The sequence below is a fragment of the Drosophila nasuta genome, chromosome X (assembly GCF_023558535.2).
Source record: "Drosophila nasuta strain 15112-1781.00 chromosome X, ASM2355853v1, whole genome shotgun sequence".
Lineage (NCBI taxonomy): Eukaryota > Metazoa > Arthropoda > Insecta > Diptera > Drosophilidae > Drosophila > Drosophila nasuta.
The window spans coordinates 11557432-11575833 of NC_083459.1; the positions used below are offsets into that span (position 1 = coordinate 11557432).

Sequence of the window (18402 nt, forward strand, 5' to 3'; positions counted from 1 at the left end):
GTGAGTGTGTGCGCCTAAGGAAAGCGCTCAACACCAGACAAGCCAAGCAACAACACGTGTTTGAGTGCAACTCAATTCAGCAGCTAACCAGAACAAGAACAATAACAACAACCACAACAAGCAGAGCAGTGGAAAGCAACAGCGGAAGCTGATTCATGCGCTGTGCGCACTCCACTCGCTGCTCGCTCTCATGCAGTAGTCAACAGCAGCGGCGACGGCGACGGCAGCGACAGCGGCAAAACCAGCAAGAACAACAACAACATGATTCTCTCTCACCAATCATTGTTTTCTCGCTCTAGCTTGTTTACTCTCTTGCTCTGTCGCAGTCGCCATCTCTCTCGCACTGTCGCTCTCTCACTTTATGTTGCTCTCATTGTGCACTCCATTCAGCTGTTGAGGGGACCAACTTGGTGAGTAAATTTGCTGTATATTCTGCCCTATAGCGTGTGTGTGTGTGTGTCGCGCGCATATCCAACAAACTGTTGGGGCTCGGTCTTCGTTCGTGTGCTCTGCTGCTCGTCTGCGTGTGTGTTCGTGTGTAAGTGTATTGTGTATGGGCTGCCTGTATGTGAGCGTGTGTGTGTGTGGGTTGGTTGGCAGTTTTATACTGCACGGCTCGCTCGCGCGCAATGAGCGCTTTTTGCTGTTTTAATTTTTGCCTGAAATACATTTTGAGCTAATTTCGTATTGGTAGTTTTGTTTATACCGTCGGTTGTGTTGGCGTCACATTTTGTATGCGAAAGCAAGCGCAGCACACGTAGTTAACAAATTCAACAAAAAAAAATCAACAAAAAATTCAAATAGCCAAATTAACCACGAAGCATAGACAAAAATTTCTATTGTCTTATTTATTGTATACAATACAACAAACCGAGAAAGAAAAATACAATAAGTTTTATGTTTTTTTTTTTGTTTTAATATGTGTACTATATCTTTGGCACTCGTCGTCGTCGGGGCCGGAGAATTGAGCGGCGGCGTGTCTAAGAAAAGTGTTTAAGAAAATGCTCAAAGCAAGCAACAGTAACCGAAACAGAAACAGAAACGGAAACAGAAACAGAATCCGCCGAATTCGTTTTCGCATTCGCATTCGAATCATCTGTTCAGATACATGAAAAGTGCCGCCTACAAAACAAAACTTGACAGCAACAGCAACAACAACAACAACTAGAACGGCAGCAGCAACAGCATAACATATTATTCGTATGTATGAGTGTATAGCCAAAAGAAATTAAATTAAATTCGCAAACGGAGCAACGGCGCAAAAATCAAATTATAATTGCATATACACACACACACACAACAACTACACATCTATGTACTACATACATACATACAAGTGTATGTGTGCTCTATGTAAAATAACTTTGTGCTCTGCCCAACCAAAGTGTCGTCTACGTGCGTGAGTCCGTGTGTGTGTATGTGTGCGTGTGCGGGCGTGCGTCTGTGTGCGTGTGCGTATATTTCATGTGAAAACACTTTTGTTGTTGTTCTTGGCACACACACACACGACATTCATACAGAATTTTTTTGCGCGCGTTTCCACTAGTGTGCGAGTGTTTCAAATTTTTTTTGTTGTGCACTTTTTTTTTGTCGTGTTAAAGGTTGCAGCAGCACCATCGCGAGGGCAACTGTTGCACAAACTCAATCAGAGAGCGAGAGATGGCATAAAAAAATAAAAGCTACAACGCAGCAGCAATAACAATAACAAACAACAACTACAACAACCACAACAACAGCGACAACAGCAGCAGCAGCGATTGCGCGCCTTTTTTATGCATACACACACATACATTTGCATTAATGTTATTGTGTGTGTTTAACTTTTTTTTTTGGATTTTTTTTTTGTTACTCTCGTCTCTGCATAATAAATGAGACAGAGAACAACAACAACAACGGCAACAACAACAGCAATAGTAACAACTAAACACATGTTGATGTGTGTTGTTCAAATTTCAATTTAGTTAGAGAAAAGCAAAAAAGGCGCGCCCAGATAAGATACAGTTAGGCGGAAGAGCCAGCAACAACAAGAACGGCAGCGAACAGCGACTGCGACGGCGACAGCGACTGCGACAGCAGCTTCACCTGCCAAAGCAAAGCTTACAGTCTCAGAAGACGACAAAACTAACATCATCAGCAGCAGCAGCAGCAGCAGCAACAACAAACCGCAGCGGCAGCAGAAGAAGAAAAAGAAGAGAAGAGCAGCGCAGAGAAGAGCAGAGCAAAAAGCACAGCTAGAATTGCGCTGCGACGGTGGCGACGACAGTCGCTGAAGAATATGCGACTGTCACACATGTGTTGTTCTACAGCCTCAACAGCAGCAACAGCAGCAGGTGTGTCTGTGTGTGCGCGCGCGTCTCTGTGTGTGTGTGTTACATATTTGCAGCGACAACAACAACTATCAGCCACTTTGTAAATGAAAGCAAAACACACACAACAACAAAAAAAAAACCGAAAACAAACGAAACAAGAAAAACAAAAAAAAAACCCACAATGTTATACATGCTTGTAAAGTGGCATTAAATTGCAACAATAACAAAAATCAACAACAGCAGCAACAGCAGCAGCAGCAACAATAATAATAATAATAATAATACATGGCAACAGCGCCCACCAAGTGTCAATAAAACAACAACTAAAGCAACAACAACAACAGAAGCAGAAGGTTGCTCGAACTCGAATTCGAAGTTAAAGACGAAGTCGAATTCGAATTTCAGTCTTCTTGCACCGCCGCCGGCGGCAATCTTCAAATTTTTGTGTCAACGCTGCACTTTCGAGCCTTGTGTCTTCGGCTAACGGCATTTTTCGTATTTATTTATTTTAGTTTTTTTGTTCCATTCGTTTCATTTTCAATTCAGTTGTGTGTGGATTTTTTTTTGCTGTTGTTTTTTTTTGTGAGCGGGAGGGGAATGTGTCTCAATTGTTGTTAAGTGAATGGTGCGCTCGCAAAAAATAATAAAAAAAAAAGAAAAAATCAAATAAAATCAGAAAGCTGAGTGAATGCAGTGAATCAATCAAATCCATCAACAATCGCCGCATCTCAATTTTGCAACTGCAACAGGAGCAACAGCAACAGTAACAGCAACAATAACTACAACACAACAGCAACATGGATTGTGATTATTCGAAATTTCTATACAAAAGTAAGTACAACAATCAAATATACATACATACATACAGCTTGATAAACTGCCAAAAGCAAAACCATAGTCCATCAGTTGAAAGCTCAAAACGTTACTAATCACAAAAGCCGTCGGATGATTCATATAGGGCGAAACAACGGCATATCGCGTAACATCAGCAGCAGCAGAAGCTATCGCTTAATCTGATGCGTGGCCATTGTTATCGCTCTCCCCCTCCAAAAACAAAAAAAAGAAACAAAATAAAAAATAAAGCTTTATATATTTATATGTATATATGAATAATAATAATCTCTTTTGATATGCTACATACTTATATATAATGAAATATATTACAAGTACTGCAGCACGATCAGCAGAGTGTTACAGACCCCGACCATTCATAATATGCTGCGAGTATGATTATTCGATCGACTCAGATAGCATCGGAGTAGTCATTCATGCCTCGGAACCACATCAATTGACTTCCTATTTTTCTTTCTTTTTCTTTCTTTTTCTCCACATCCTGAAACGTTGTACTTAATACGATTCAAAAGCTGTTATCTCCAAAAGCTTTATTAGCATTTTGGCTAGCTTTGAGATAAGTACAATACTGGGATTATGACTATTCGATCGACTCAGATAGTATCGGAGTCATTCATGCCTCGCAACCACATCAATTGTCTTCCTATTCGCTTTTTCTCCACATCCTGAAACGTTGTTCTTAATACGATTCAAAAGCTCTTATCTCCAAAAGCTTTATTAGCATTTTAAATAGCTTTGAGATAAGTGCAATACTGGGATTATGACTATTCGATCGACTCAGATAGCATCGGAGAAGTCATTCATGCCTCGCAACCACATCAATTGACTTCCCATTCGCTTTTTCTCCACATCCTGAAACGTTTGTTGTACTTAATACGATTCAAAAGCTGTTATCTCCAAAAGTTTTATTAGCATTTGGGATAGCTTTGAGATAAGTGCAATACTGGGATTATGACTATTCGATCGACTCAGATAGCATCAGAGTCATTCATGCCTATTTTTCTTTCTTTTTCTCCACATCCTGAAACGTTGCACTTAATACAATTCAAAAGCTGTTATCTCCAAAAGCTTTATATGCATTTTGGATAGCTTTGAGATAAGTACAATACTGGGATTATGACTATTCGATCGACTCAGATAGCATCGGAGTGGTCATTCATGCCTCGCAACCACATCAATTGACTTCCTATTTTTCTTTCTTTTTCTCCACATCCTGAAACGTTGTACTTAATACGATTCAAAAGCTGTTATCTCCAAAAGCTTTATTAGCATTTGGGATAGCTTTGAGATAAGTACAATACTGGGATTATGACTATTCGATCGACTCAGATAGCATCGGAGAACTCAGATAGCATCGGAGAAGTCATTCATGCCTCGCAACTACATCAATTGACTTCCTATTTTTCTTTCTTTTTCTCCACATCCTGAAACGTTGTACTTAATACGATTTAAAAGTGGTTATCTCCAAAAGCTTTATTAGCATTTTGGATAGCTTTGAGATAAGTGCAACCCATGTACACACACTTTAATAACGTTGTTTGTAAACGTTTCACTGGCTTTGGCTGCATCTTCGTTATCTGTTTGAAAAGATTCCAAGTTTTTTTTTTTTGATTCACGTTATCTTAGAACATTTTATCACAATCTGTGCTAGACTATGTTATAAAGTGAAAAGCGGGAGGGGAAATAAAAAGTATCACTCTTTAAAGAGTTGCTCCAAATTCCACGTCAATTTGTAATTAATGAATGTGAAGTTATTGCAGTAGTTAATAAATGATTGGCATAAGCATTAGCCAGTTGCAATTGTTAAATTTTATTTCACTGCAATTCCGTTAATTATATCGATCGTTCAGTCATTTAGCCCATTAAACATAATAAATAAAAGATTCGGAATTTGCGCTTAGTACAGTTTATTAGAGCACTTACTTTTATACTACATATATATACATACATATATCGTATGATCAGTTTACAAACTGAAACTTTTATGAAACGCGACTACTTGAATTCGAGTTATGAACCGTTGCAAGTTGACCATAAAAATCAACAATGAGAAAAAATAGTGACAATTGCTTTTGTAAAAAAGAAAATTTGGAATTCTATCTACGAGTATTTACAAGTTTAAGCGAAACTTTGTCAATCCTAAATGGATTTTAGGTTTTTCTTGTTTTTTTTCGTTGAAGTAACATATCTAAAGTGAATTCATTATATTAAGATATTAGCTGAGAATTGTTAAAGAATACTCAACTGTTTCGTTAATTACAGTCTACATATTTTAATAAGACTTAAGTAAAATCAGAGCACAGTGTGTGCTATAAAGCTTGTCTCGGGGAAAGATCTGCTGCAATATACAACACTAGAGCGAGAGAGAGAGAGAAAGACTCATTTTGGTTAAAGATTTATTTTAACTGCTGACTAGTCGAGACTAGCGACTAATCTGTTGCCAACTACGTGACTTAGACACATCCATAAATACATACTTAGTATATAAATATATACATATACATATATATATATATATATTTGCGAGTACTTTTGTATATATCAAGTTTGAATTCTTCGCTGCGAGAAAGTCTTGAAGATATTTCGCTAGGGAATAGAAGAATAGAAGGAAGCTAATGCAAATCTTTGCTCTGTGGATAAAACTTGTTTTTTTTTTCTCTTTTCTGTGTTTTTTTTTTTTTGACTAGACATACAAAAAATGTGAGTGATCCGCAGCTTGGGGGGTAATACGATGCCAGAAGATAAGTAAAATCGCGGTTTTCTTCACATCAATGAGAAAGTAAACTATAATTTCGGATATTTGATATTTATTTTGATGGGACTCTTTTTTGAAAACACATTTCCATTTATAAGTACATATTGTATACACTACGTTAGAATTGCATTTGTTGCCAGAATGTCAGCACTTTTATGCGTCACATTGCGAGCGAGAGAGAGACAGACAGACGATCGATTAAGAGCGAGAGAGAGATGAATGTTTAAGGGCGCAATTTGCAAGCTCAACTCATTTTCTTATATTGGGTATACGAAATTGAATCCCTTTGCCACTTTATCAGTATTATTCATGGAGCTCTGTTTGGATAATTAGTATTGCACTTGCGAAAAAACGCTGACTGCGACTGCGACGGCGACGTCGACTGCGAATGGCGATGGCAGTGGAGAAGAAGGAGAAGGAGAAGGAGTTGGGTAACAACTTGGGCGAAAACAGGAAAAACGTTGGCGCCACGCGACGTTAATCGATTTGGAAATTTTATGATGGGAAATGATTCCCAATGCATTTATTTACATTTGCTCAGCGAAGCCGTCGGCATCGACAACTTTCTGTCGGCATCGGCTGTCAACGTCATCGAATTGCCAAGCTAATCGTGGGGGGAAGGAAAGAGACGAGAGACGAGACGAAACGAGACGAGAAGAGGTGCTAAGTCTAATCAGACTGTCAACCGCCTTTCTGTCAATCAGTCTGGCACTTTGTCAGTCTGTCCGTCTGTCCGTCTGTCATTCTGTCAGTTTTTTTTTAGTTTGTCAGTGCGGCGGCTTTGCATTACTTGAGACTGAGACACAGCGCAGTGAAGAAGCTAATTGAATTTGTTCTGCAAATTGCTGCCACATACAAACCTGCACTGAGCGAAACAATCAATTCAATTCTTAAGAATTTAAGTGATCTAAACGGATTATATGAAAATTATATCGAAAGTCTAGTTGTAGATCAAAAATATTGTTTCCGACTTGGCTCAATTTCAAAACAAAAATCTTAAGTAAAATATACTTTTTATTTTTATATTTCTGTCTAGAAATTTATTTAGTCCCAAGTGCAAAACCTATGTTCCAATGCAAATCTTATCTTCAAATTTCATATAGAAAACGTAAAATATTGTTTTACGAATTAATATAGTAATTTTTAATGATACAATTCAGCTTGATCATGAATAAAATGAAAAAATCAAGTATACGTTTGCATTGAAATGCGTATATTTAAAAAATGTATACTGCAAGTCCCATCTCAAAAGTCTATGCGAAATATATACTTTGAAAAATATATTATATATATATATATATACAAATAAAAAAAAAAATTTTGACTTTAGAAGTTTTTGAAGATCAAATTAACATGTCTAATGTAATTTATATTTAATAAAATGAAGAAGAAAAAAATGTTTAAAGTGAAGTATTTCTATTTATAAATTAATTAATTTCTAAAGTCAATATCAATTTCAATTTATTTTATCTATGTACTTCACATTTAAAACAGAATTTATATGCAATTGAATTTATTTTCAATTCAAATCGAGATCAAGATCATTTTTTAAACTGAATTATAGATATTTATAGTTAACAATGAATTATTGCTAATATGTAAGATAATTTAAAATTGCATCAAGTCTGTGCAAAATACGTTCTTTAAATGATATAGGTCAGATCTAAAATGTATCTAACTTTATTTGGTTTTAATAAAGTTATAAAAATAAAATACACTTTTTAATAGAAATATTTCAGTAAAAAATCAATAAATATTGAAATTGAAAATAAGTTGAATTTTCAAAATTTATTCTTCATTCATTTGCATTCACTTTCATATCGCGCTTGATTTGTTTTTCCCAGTGTAGCTGCTTACATTATGTAAGATGTACAGACATTACACGCACAGACACACACGCACACACACACACACTCGCACACAGATACAGATACAGAGACAACGCAAGTTAGCCGCGTCTAAGTAATTTTGGGTTATAGGGCCAAGTCCAATGAAATGCACTACTGTCCACTGCCACTTAAGACCCAAGCGAATGTTGTACTTACTAGTTCTTAGTTAATTCTGCTGCAATATGTTGCAGCAATAATTCGCTTGACTGCCTTTCAGCTACTTGCGGGGTTTCCCAAAAACAGCAGCACCAAGACGCCTTCCTTCTACTTTCTTTTCTTCAATGCTTCTTCTGACTTTGTCATTCTTTTGATGTTCTTTAAATTGCAAATCGAGCTACTTCTTTTTAGTTTTGTATAATGCAAACGAATCGCGATCACAATTGCGATCGTAAACTGAGCTCAATTTCATACGTCAAACGTCTCGCCAACGTTTTTGTTTCTCATATAACCAATTGTTATCATAGCATTCATGCAATGTTCGTTCGTTGAGTGCAAATACTCGAAACTATCTCTCAGTCGCTCCATGTTTATGTTTATGTTTTGTGTTTCTGCTTTTGCTTTCTGCTTTTGCCACTGAAAGTGCTTTGCCCAAGTGCTGAAGGTCGATAACGAGGATCTCGACTACTATCTACGGCTATCTACGGTAGCTTATTGACTCACCCTCACCCGCATTATCAATATTTATGAGAAATAAATGCCCCGAGGGTTTTCACTTTTGTTTTCACACAGCCATTAATAGATATACTTACCGATAATAATCATTCAACTTGCATTGCAGCAAACTCAATTTTACTGCTATTTTATTTCCATTCATTTTCGCATTTATTCACACACAGTTAGAACAGCCATAGTCCTGATCATACTATATATGTATATGCGGAATAAATTCATTTTGAATTCTGTGTGCCATTTCCTCTTTGAATGCTTGCAAATAAAAAAAATAAATATTTAAGCTATCGTCTTGACTTTGAGCACTCGCTGTATGTTCATTAAATTGCATAGTCATTGAATAAATAAATACTATAAATATCTTGAGAATTGCGTGGAATATTATATATATATCTGTATAGGTTCACGTGAACTATTATTCATTTAAGTGGTTTAAGTAAAAGAAAAATGTTTTATTTTACTAAGAAAACTACCCAATTTCAATAAGAGCAAAACAGTGCAGTATTTTTATTTAAATTTACAAATTAATATACTAAAAAAGCTAAAAATATATCAAATGTTGTATTTGGTATATCGGTATACTATTACTTTTGAAAATATACCATAGAGTACAACATATGACAATTTCTATAATATGCCAAAGTTTATATTTGGTATATCGGTATATTATTACTTTTAAAATATACCATAGAATACAACATATGACAATTTCTATAATATACCAAGGTTTATATTTGGTATATCGATACACTATTACTTTTGAAAATATACCATAGAGTACAAGATATGACAATTTCTATAATATACCAAAGGTTGTATTTGGTATATCGATATACAATTTCTATAATATACCAAAGGTTATATTTGGTATATTGGCATACTAACATATTCCATTTAAAATAATCCATAGAATACAAAATATGACGTTTTTTATGTGTTTTGAAAATAAATTCTATATGACTTTCTTTGCCAATTAATTAAAATTAATACAGAGTAATGGAAATTCAAGCAATTGCAATCTTTGGGAAAGAAATTGAAGTTTGGCTCTCACTAGAAATTCTCGTTTCTTGCGTTTTCTATTTCGAAGCATATGTATATCTATCTAAGTATTCATATAAACATTATAATTAAATGACAATTACTGAACAAAATTTCAGGTAAATGTTAAAGTTAAATTTCAAATTATTCAAAATATGAAAGAAAAAGCCAGAGCAAACTTAACATGTATTATGAGCAATATTTGTTTGTTTGAAATACTATATACTACCATATAGAATTTGTTCTGCAGAATATGGCGGCTAAAATGTTGATTGTGGATTGCATTAGACACTTTCTCAATTTAAGAATTTCGAGTAATTTTATTAATTATTATGCATTTCTCAAAAAACTTGAACGAAATGTAAGTTAAGTAATTTTCAAAAATAAAATTGCCAATGCAAAATATTGGCAATAAAATTAAAAAAAAAAACGAATATGTGTGTTAAATAAATGTAATTTTGATAGGACTTTGTTTTGCCAATTAATTAAGAACAATACCAAACATAATAAGCAATAATCAATTGTTATCAATTACCCGAAAGTAAACTCATAAATTAAGAAACTAATCTTAAAGATTTCACTACTTTGGATAACTAAGTTTAATTTTTAGTTTTGTTTTAAGAATATTTCAAAGAAAATCGTATTTCATTTATATTTGAGGGACAGATAATATTGCTTATTTTATATAATTGATAAAATATGCATATATTTTTTAATATTACCTTTTATGCTTATATTCAAAGCAATCTTTAAGGTACACCTTGGATATATATATATAATATATATTATAATATTGTAATATTACCTTTATGCATATACTCAGAGCAATATTTGAGATACATTTTGGATTTTAGGTTTGCATGCGAATCAACGCACTTTTGCTGCTGACCAAGCCAAGATGATATAAAGCAAGGCAAGAATTGAATCGAAGCCTTTACGCATGAATGGAGGAAACATATGTGACCCTGCGATACGCACTTGCTGCCACATGCAACTCAAGTTTCCCATGACAAACACACACACACACACACACATAATCCATCTCGAGGAGACGAGCAGGTTTTTGTTTATTTTTGTGTTTTGTAGCCTTCGATTGCAACTGCAAATGTGTCTCAGTCTATCTATTCTATCTATTTGTGTGTCTGGGGCGCCGTTGGCTCAACTGAAGCTTGTTGAAATTAATATGGCCAACTAGAGGTTAGAGCCAAGTTATCACTAAGCTTTGCAATTCACTGAGCGAGCGAGCATCGTCAACGGCATCGTCAACGGCAGCTGATTGTCGATCAGCAGAAAAATCGCAGCCACATTTCTTTGATATTCGATACGGGATCCCAGGCATGTTGTGTCCTTAATCGGTGTCTCTGTTTGTCTGCTCTTCCCCTCTTCCTCTCCCTCTTCGTCTGCCTCTCTCTCTTTCTCTGTCTTCCCTCTCTCATGCCCTTAATGTGTTATCGTTGCCGCCCCGCGCTACGTCGCGTCAGCTGTTCTGTCATTTCAGTTGAATTGCCGGCCGGTCGCACGTATCTGTATCTGTATCTGTATCTGTAGCTCTGTTGCTGTCCCCTCCAGGCCCTGTTTGCTTGTGCTTGCTTGTATAGCGTCTTGAAAGTATTTAATACACACACAAACGCACACTCACACACACACACTCGTGCATACTTTGTTTTGTCGTTTTCAACATTTTTCAACGTTCAGGAATTCAAAAAATTCTTTACTTTAAAGTAAAAATAAATTCCATGCAACATCCGCCATGTTGGCTTTGGCTATTTTTGCCGCCGTACTGCGGCAAACGGAGACCCAACCGATGTTATAATGGCCCAGAGCCAAAGCCATCCAGTCAGTCAGTCAGTCTGTCCGTCCATCCGTCCGTCCGTCCGTCTGGCTGTCCCTACTGTCCCTTCTCCATTCCCCATTCTCCATTCTGCCGCACCTCTCCTCACTCTTTAGAGTTCCTCCCTCGCATTTAAGCTGTGCGTCGCGCCCTTTGACTGTCTTCGCACCGGGGCAAAAGCGCTTTGGCAACTTGTGAAGCGTGTTCCGCCATCGGTTTTGCCACCGTTGAAAGTTCACCGTGCCACCGTTCACTGTTCACTGTTCACCATTCACCGTTCACCGTTCACCTCTCATCACTCACCACTCACCATTCGGCACTTGCCACTTGCCACTTGCCACCTCTCCACTTGTTATTTGTTTTTATTTAATGCTTCGCCGCCGCCTTTTTTTTGCCTCCTCTCTCTCTTTCTCTCTGTCTTTGCGTTGTTTGCCATTTCGATCTGTTTTTATTACTGCAATCCAAGTAAGTTTTCGTGGGTTTCACAGCCTCAAAAAAATGTGATTTGTCTTTCAGATTTTTGATTGTTTTCATTTTGCTCATAGCCCCCGCATCTGCTTAGCTGTCATTTTTGTGCGTATTCTTGATCGACAGTTAAAATTATTCACATGGAAATATTATAAACAAAGCCAAATACTTTTTTTTCTTGCTTGGCTTTTCACATTTAATAATATGAAAATATTTTTAAAAAATTTGCCTACGGTATGAATTAGTTTTGAAATTTTCGTAAGAAATAACGATTGTATGTCGATAGTTTCGATAGTTTGGTCAATGTTACCATCGAAGTCTATTTAGTTGTCTTATTTAAGCCACTTTTTAATATATTTTAGATTTATTCAAATAAAACTGCAGTCAAAACTGTTGGCCGATAGTTTTGCGATAGTAATATTGATTTAATTTATCAACTGAGAAAAAGGGCCGAACTTTTGATTTACTAATTTGATGACTTTCAAATAATTTCCGTTACAATTCATTCATGATATTATGTAGCTTTCTGATATTGATTATATTTGGAATATGCTTCTTGTGGACTTTGAAAAAAAGTGCGATAGTATGTTGATATGAGTGAATTGAGAATAAGTGCTTTGATAATGTCATGATTTGCAAATAATTTTGTTCACATTTCATTTGTTATTATGAACTTTTCTAATGTTCGTTATATTTAAAACATGCTTCTTATCGACTGCCTAAGAGAGTGCGATAGTATGTCGATAGTTTCATGACCAAATATTCTTAATTCGAGTATTAGTCAATTGAGAATAAGAGCTATAATAATTTGATGATTTTCAAATAATTTTGTTTATTCGATATTAGAAACTTTCTAATCTTCGTTAAATTTAGAACCTATAAAAAAGTACGATAGTAGGTCGATAGTTTCTCGATTATTAAAGAGTTATTTTACTATGGAGGTTTTTTTCTTTTTTATTTTTATTACAGTCTTTCTTCAATTATATTATACCAAACTGGTTGTCTATCCTTCTGCGATTAATCATTAAAATTAATTAATACCTCAAACTGTGCTGCATTCAAATTAGATCAAATGAATCGCTATAGCTTGCAGCAATTTATTGTGATTTCTTGGAGAGTGCAATGATAAAAGTTCGATTGATCGAAAAGTGGGATACGATTTTATGGCCAACTTTCAAAGTTAACTAAAAGCAACAAATACAATTTGAAATGTGCTGCGAATATCTTGCAAAGCTCGTCACCTATTCGAGATATTGTGAAAAGAAATTGAGCAATAAATATGCAGAAGGAACTTTTTCCTTGCGAAAGTCATTGCTGTTGCTGTGTCTTTGACAACTTGGCTGTTTGCAGTTTTGTAGTTTGCAGTTTTGCAGTTTGCCGTGATGTTTTGTGGGTATGTCATAAAGCAAAATTGCTGAAGCAGTTTAAAGACAGTTTGGTAATCAGTTTTCTATTATAGAACTGCCGGTTCAAGCTGTGTGTCTTGAGGGTTATAAAATATAAAAACAAAAAACAAAAAAACACAGAACAGAAAAAGAAAAGAAAAGAAACAACCAGAACAAGAACGAGTGTGAGCTGTGAATACTCGTAAAGTGCAGTTTCATTGTGTTTAGAAGTTGGCGCTTCTGTTCAAGGGGGTTTTTTTTTTTTTGCTTTTCCCGCTCTCTTGCCATCTGTCTGTGTCGATGTTTTTGTGCGGCTGTCGGTGCTGATGGTTGTTCTTGTTTTATCTGCTTGTTACAAAATCAATTTTCCACAAATTAATGAGAGTCGCATTTTTTCCGTGTTGCTCTTTTCTTTTAACTATACAACACAAACAACAACAAAAAGGAAAAAAAGAAGACAAGAAAAGAAAAAGAAACTGAAACGAAGGCGAAACAGCAACAAGCGAAGAACGTACGTGAAACGCTTGAACCAGAAGCTGAGGCAACTTTTTAAAAAGGATTCTTCCCATCGAAGTTGTTGCCCGTTGCCCGTTGTTGTGTTGTTGCCGCTACGGCTTCTTTTCTGCACAAGATAAAAATATTTTTTAATGTTTTCTTGAGCACAGAAAATAATTTAAGGAATGTCACGTTGTAGCAGAAGCGAGGCGGCGACTCTCTTGCTCTCCAGACTCCAGACTCTCCTTGTATGCATTGCGCATTTATTTTGGTTCCTTCGCTACCATCTCCGACTTCCATTGCCATCGCCATCGCTCCATCTCCGACTCCGTTTGGTATGGGATAAAAAGAATTTCTTATATAGCAACAACTGCTGCATAGCATACATACATCTGTCTGTCTCCCCACATCTCTCTCTCTCTCTCTCGCCCCATCTCTCTTCATCTACCTACGGCACGCTGTGCGCTTTGCTTTGCTTTGCTTTGTAGCGTTTAGCACTCTATGCATATCCATGAGATTGCAGCGGGACTCAGCAACAGCGACAGCGACAATGATGGCAAGGGCAACGATAAACGTTCGCTTTTTTCCACTCTTTTCTCTTTCTGTCTCTCTCGTTGGCATATTTATTTATATTCTTCTTCCCATTTGATTTTTTTTTTTGCTTTTTGGTTTTTAATTCATTTGAAAAAATTTTTTACTTAACCCCTTATCATTTGGCCGGCCGCAAACGAAAAGAACCAAAAGAAACGCCGCCGCTTCGTCGTCGCCATTTTCCACACGTTTTGTTCGCCGTGTGACCGTCGCGCATCCGTCTTAAATTAAAAGCTTTTTTTTTTTGTTTTTTGGTCTTTGGCAACCAAAAGCAAAACCAACACCAACACCAAGAACAACCCGAAACCGGTAACAAACGAAATACTTTCGTATGTGCCGCCGCAGCTTAATAAAGAGCATTAATGACACATTGTCATTATATAACATATATTGGCCACAAAAGAAGTGTGTGGGTGACCGACACCAACTTTTGCCATTCAAATTAAATCAAATAAATAGCATCCTTTTCGTTCATTCTTAATTGATTCTTTTCCCTTCAGTCAATTCCACAAACTGACCATTTCGGCGATATCATTTTCATTTATGTTGCATACTTTCGAGCGTTGGCTTTAATTTGCGTATTTTCGTTAGACATTTAAAGATTCGACTTCGATTGACTTGAATTTCAACAGTATTAAATTGAATTGTGCATTTTTTGTGTTTTCTAAGCGAATTCATAAATCGGAACAGCGCATTTTAACAGCGATTTGCGTATGCGCCCAAAAGTATGCAGCAAAAACTGCACTTCAAGCTTAATTTCGTGCTGAAATTTGTTAAGTTATCCAAAGCCTTGAATCGTCTTTGTTTGTTCAAGAAAATATATATTTTAATGTTCTTTACATGACAAAGAAATGTTGCCAAGATTGATTGTTCGTCTTAACAGCTGCTGCTGTGAAATTTTTTTAGTGAGCCCTTTCTTAGGCGGACACATTTTCAATAAGGTTTTGATTCAATAAGGGTTTGATTGTTTATAAAGTTAAAGTTGTCTTACTATTTTTCTTTTAAATGTCAACTTTGAATAGAAACATCTATTAATTACTTTGATCTCAAGTTCCCCAACTTTACTTAGAAATATCATTATAATCTCTGTTTGATCTTTGCTGAACTTTTCTGAATTTCTTGAAATTTAAACAAAAGGTTTTCTAACTACGAAAAATATCGAAAAACGTCGTTAAACTAGATTATATGGTATATGATTTTTGAGATTCTCAATTCTCCGACAAAAAAAAAGGTTTTGAATATTACTTTTATAATTCTACGTTTTTTAACATCATATTAGATTGCGAAATAAACTTTTAAGTAAACTTAAGGTCTGACACTCTTATTAGTTTAGTTAACTGTTCTATTATCTGTGCCTTAGTATTGTCAAAGTATCATATATTATTATATTATTAGTATTTAAATAGCTTCAAACCTCAAAAAGTTTCTAAATGTATTTAAAATGTATCTAATATACTATAATCTAATGTAATGTCTATAATATATATATATAATCTATAATCTAATATACTATAATCTAATGTAATGTCTAATGTAAAGAAAGCCTTATACATATTTCTAATAGAATAAAGTGTGATTATGTGACATAAATTATTACTTATAACTAAAATTGAATAGAATTGAAACTATCATTAGTATTTCATAATATTTTCAATACAACTTCAAACAATTTCTAAAAATCGCAAAATTTTATTTGGTTCGTACCCCAAATATTACGAATAGAATAAAGTGTGATTAAGTGACATAAATTTATTTAGAAATCAAATTGAATTGCTTATTAATTGTGCGCTAATTTGTAAATAATAATTAATTCGCCATCAAATGGTGATTTTCTCAGTTCTCTGTTTAATATTTGTGGCAGCTTTGGCCGCAATGTCGCTTGACTTCACATCGTTTGTGTTGTGTTGCTGTTGTTGTTGTGGTTGCTGTTGTTATGGTTGCTGCTGCTGCTGTTGTTTAGCGTTGCGAATGCGAACAATTTTCGCATTTTCGTTTTCATTTGATTTGTTGCACGTTTTTGTGTGTTGTTCTTTTTTTTTTGTTCGTTTCGTCAACCGAAATTCGCTTGGCGTCGCGACGCCTCGTCGCTGTTGTTGTCGATGTCGATGTCAATTTCGATTGCAAGCTGTCGATTACACACACACTCACACACATACACGAAGTCTGAGTGCAAGCTTGCGCTTGCGCTGTGGCAGCGTTGCATCGTTGAGCGCGGTTGCGCTTGCGTTTTGTTGCGCAATCGTTGCAGCAACATTTTGCAGCAGCTGTTTGTGCTACTCCACAGTTTATGCTTACAATCGTTTGTTGCATTTTCATTTTCCAATATATGTGTGTGTGTGTGTTTTATGAGCATATTTCAAAATGCTCGTTTTGCACTCATTTTGCTTGCAACAGCATTTGCAATTGCCACAGCGCAGCAACAATTGCAAACTCCCAACACCAAACTCCAAACTGCAAACTGCAACTGCACATGCATGCATTTATTAGTCATAAACGATGAGCAGCAAATATACAATACGATTCACCCACTCAAGAGTGTAAGCAACATGTAACACACACAGTTACACACACACACACACACATACAGACACATGAACATCAGTTGTACATGTGTTTTGTCCCATGAAAAACCAAAGCTCAGCTGAATTTTTTTCCATTTCTTTATTTTTTGTCACTTTCGCAGCGTTTTATTAACCATCAGCGTATTTTACTTTATTTTCATTTTCATTTCTTTTGTTTTGTTGTCCCGCTTTTAATGCGGTAACAAGCCAGGGGAGAGTTACATGTCAGCTTTGCTTGGTGTCCACTTTGGGCTCCAGGCGCTAACCGAAATGATTCATGAACACGCCAAAGAGATAGCAAAAGACCCAAAACGAACATCAACACACAAAATGTCAGCGATAGAGCAGTGGGAAAGGTGTGTGTATGTGTGTGGGGGGTTGGGGGTGAGTCCGAATTGTGGGTGACTAGAACACTTCAAAGAGTGAAGAGTAGAGAGCATGAGGCGAAGCGCATAATTTGATGACAACTGCATTTAGCTATGTGACTTTTCACAGTTTATTTGCGCTGTCAAATTATCACGGTGACATGTCGCCAAAACGTGCAATAATGGCAAATGTTTCCAATTCTGAAATGTAACCACTTGAACAGCAAATGCAAATTTCAACTGCAACTGCAATTGCTTTAGAAGGCCAATAGAACACCGAACTTTATAAATACGAAGCAAACCAATCCGATTAAAACTCAATTCACTTTTGATAGAATATGAAATGTTAAGTATAAAAACAAATAAGAAAACTACAGTCGAGTGAGCTCGACTGTAAGATACCTGCTACTCATTTTAAATTTGAGCTAAGCAGTGCAGTATTATTCTTAAAATATACCAAATTAATATACTGCAAAAATACTAGCATATATCAAAGGCTATATTTGGTATATACATATACTACCACATTCGAAATACACCATATGGTCAGATGGTCAACCAAAAGCAGCTAAGACCCTCATTTTAAACAGAGAAAAGCAGTTCAGAAATATTCTTAAAATATACTAAATTTGTATACTGCAAAAATACTAACAAATACCAAAGGCTATATTTCAGTTCAGTATTATTGTAAAAATATAACAAATTAATTACTGCAAAAATACTACCCAAGACCATATTTGGTATATATGTATATGGTATATACTACCACATTCGAAATACACCATACACTACAAAATATACCAGATGGTCAACCAAAAGCAGCTAAAACCCTCATTTCAAACAGAGAAAAACAGTTCAATATTATTCTTAAAATATACCGAATTAGTGTACTGGAAAAATACTAACATATACCGAATGTTATTACCACATTCGAAATATACCATAGACTACAAAATATACCAAATGGTCAACCAAAGGAGCCAAATATTTCTTGAATAACTTTTACAATTTTTATCTGATGGCAACTAAAACACATCAGGAGTATATAAATACTGTAGATTTATTAATGTAATATTAATATACAATATTCGGTCGGAGATGTCGGATAACGGGTGTAAAAAGCACTTTGTAGTACTTATTTTGTTTCGTCTTTAAATTTTTTTGTTTAAAAGACTTGTAGGAAATGACATTTTA

The 18402-nt window shown here is 35.5% G+C and overlaps 1 protein-coding gene across 1 annotated transcript in view; it reads left to right on the top strand.

Moving 5' to 3' along the window:
• The first annotated feature begins 707 nt into the window (after positions 1–707).
• The window catches only part of LOC132797185 (protein scalloped), a 78619-nt gene continuing 60924 nt past the window's right edge, over positions 708–18402 (top strand). The window contains exon 1 of the mRNA XM_060808737.1: positions 708–3140. Within this exon, the coding sequence (XP_060664720.1) occupies positions 3107–3140 (34 nt within the window). The 5' untranslated portion in view covers positions 708–3106. The remainder of the gene's footprint in view (positions 3141–18402) is intronic.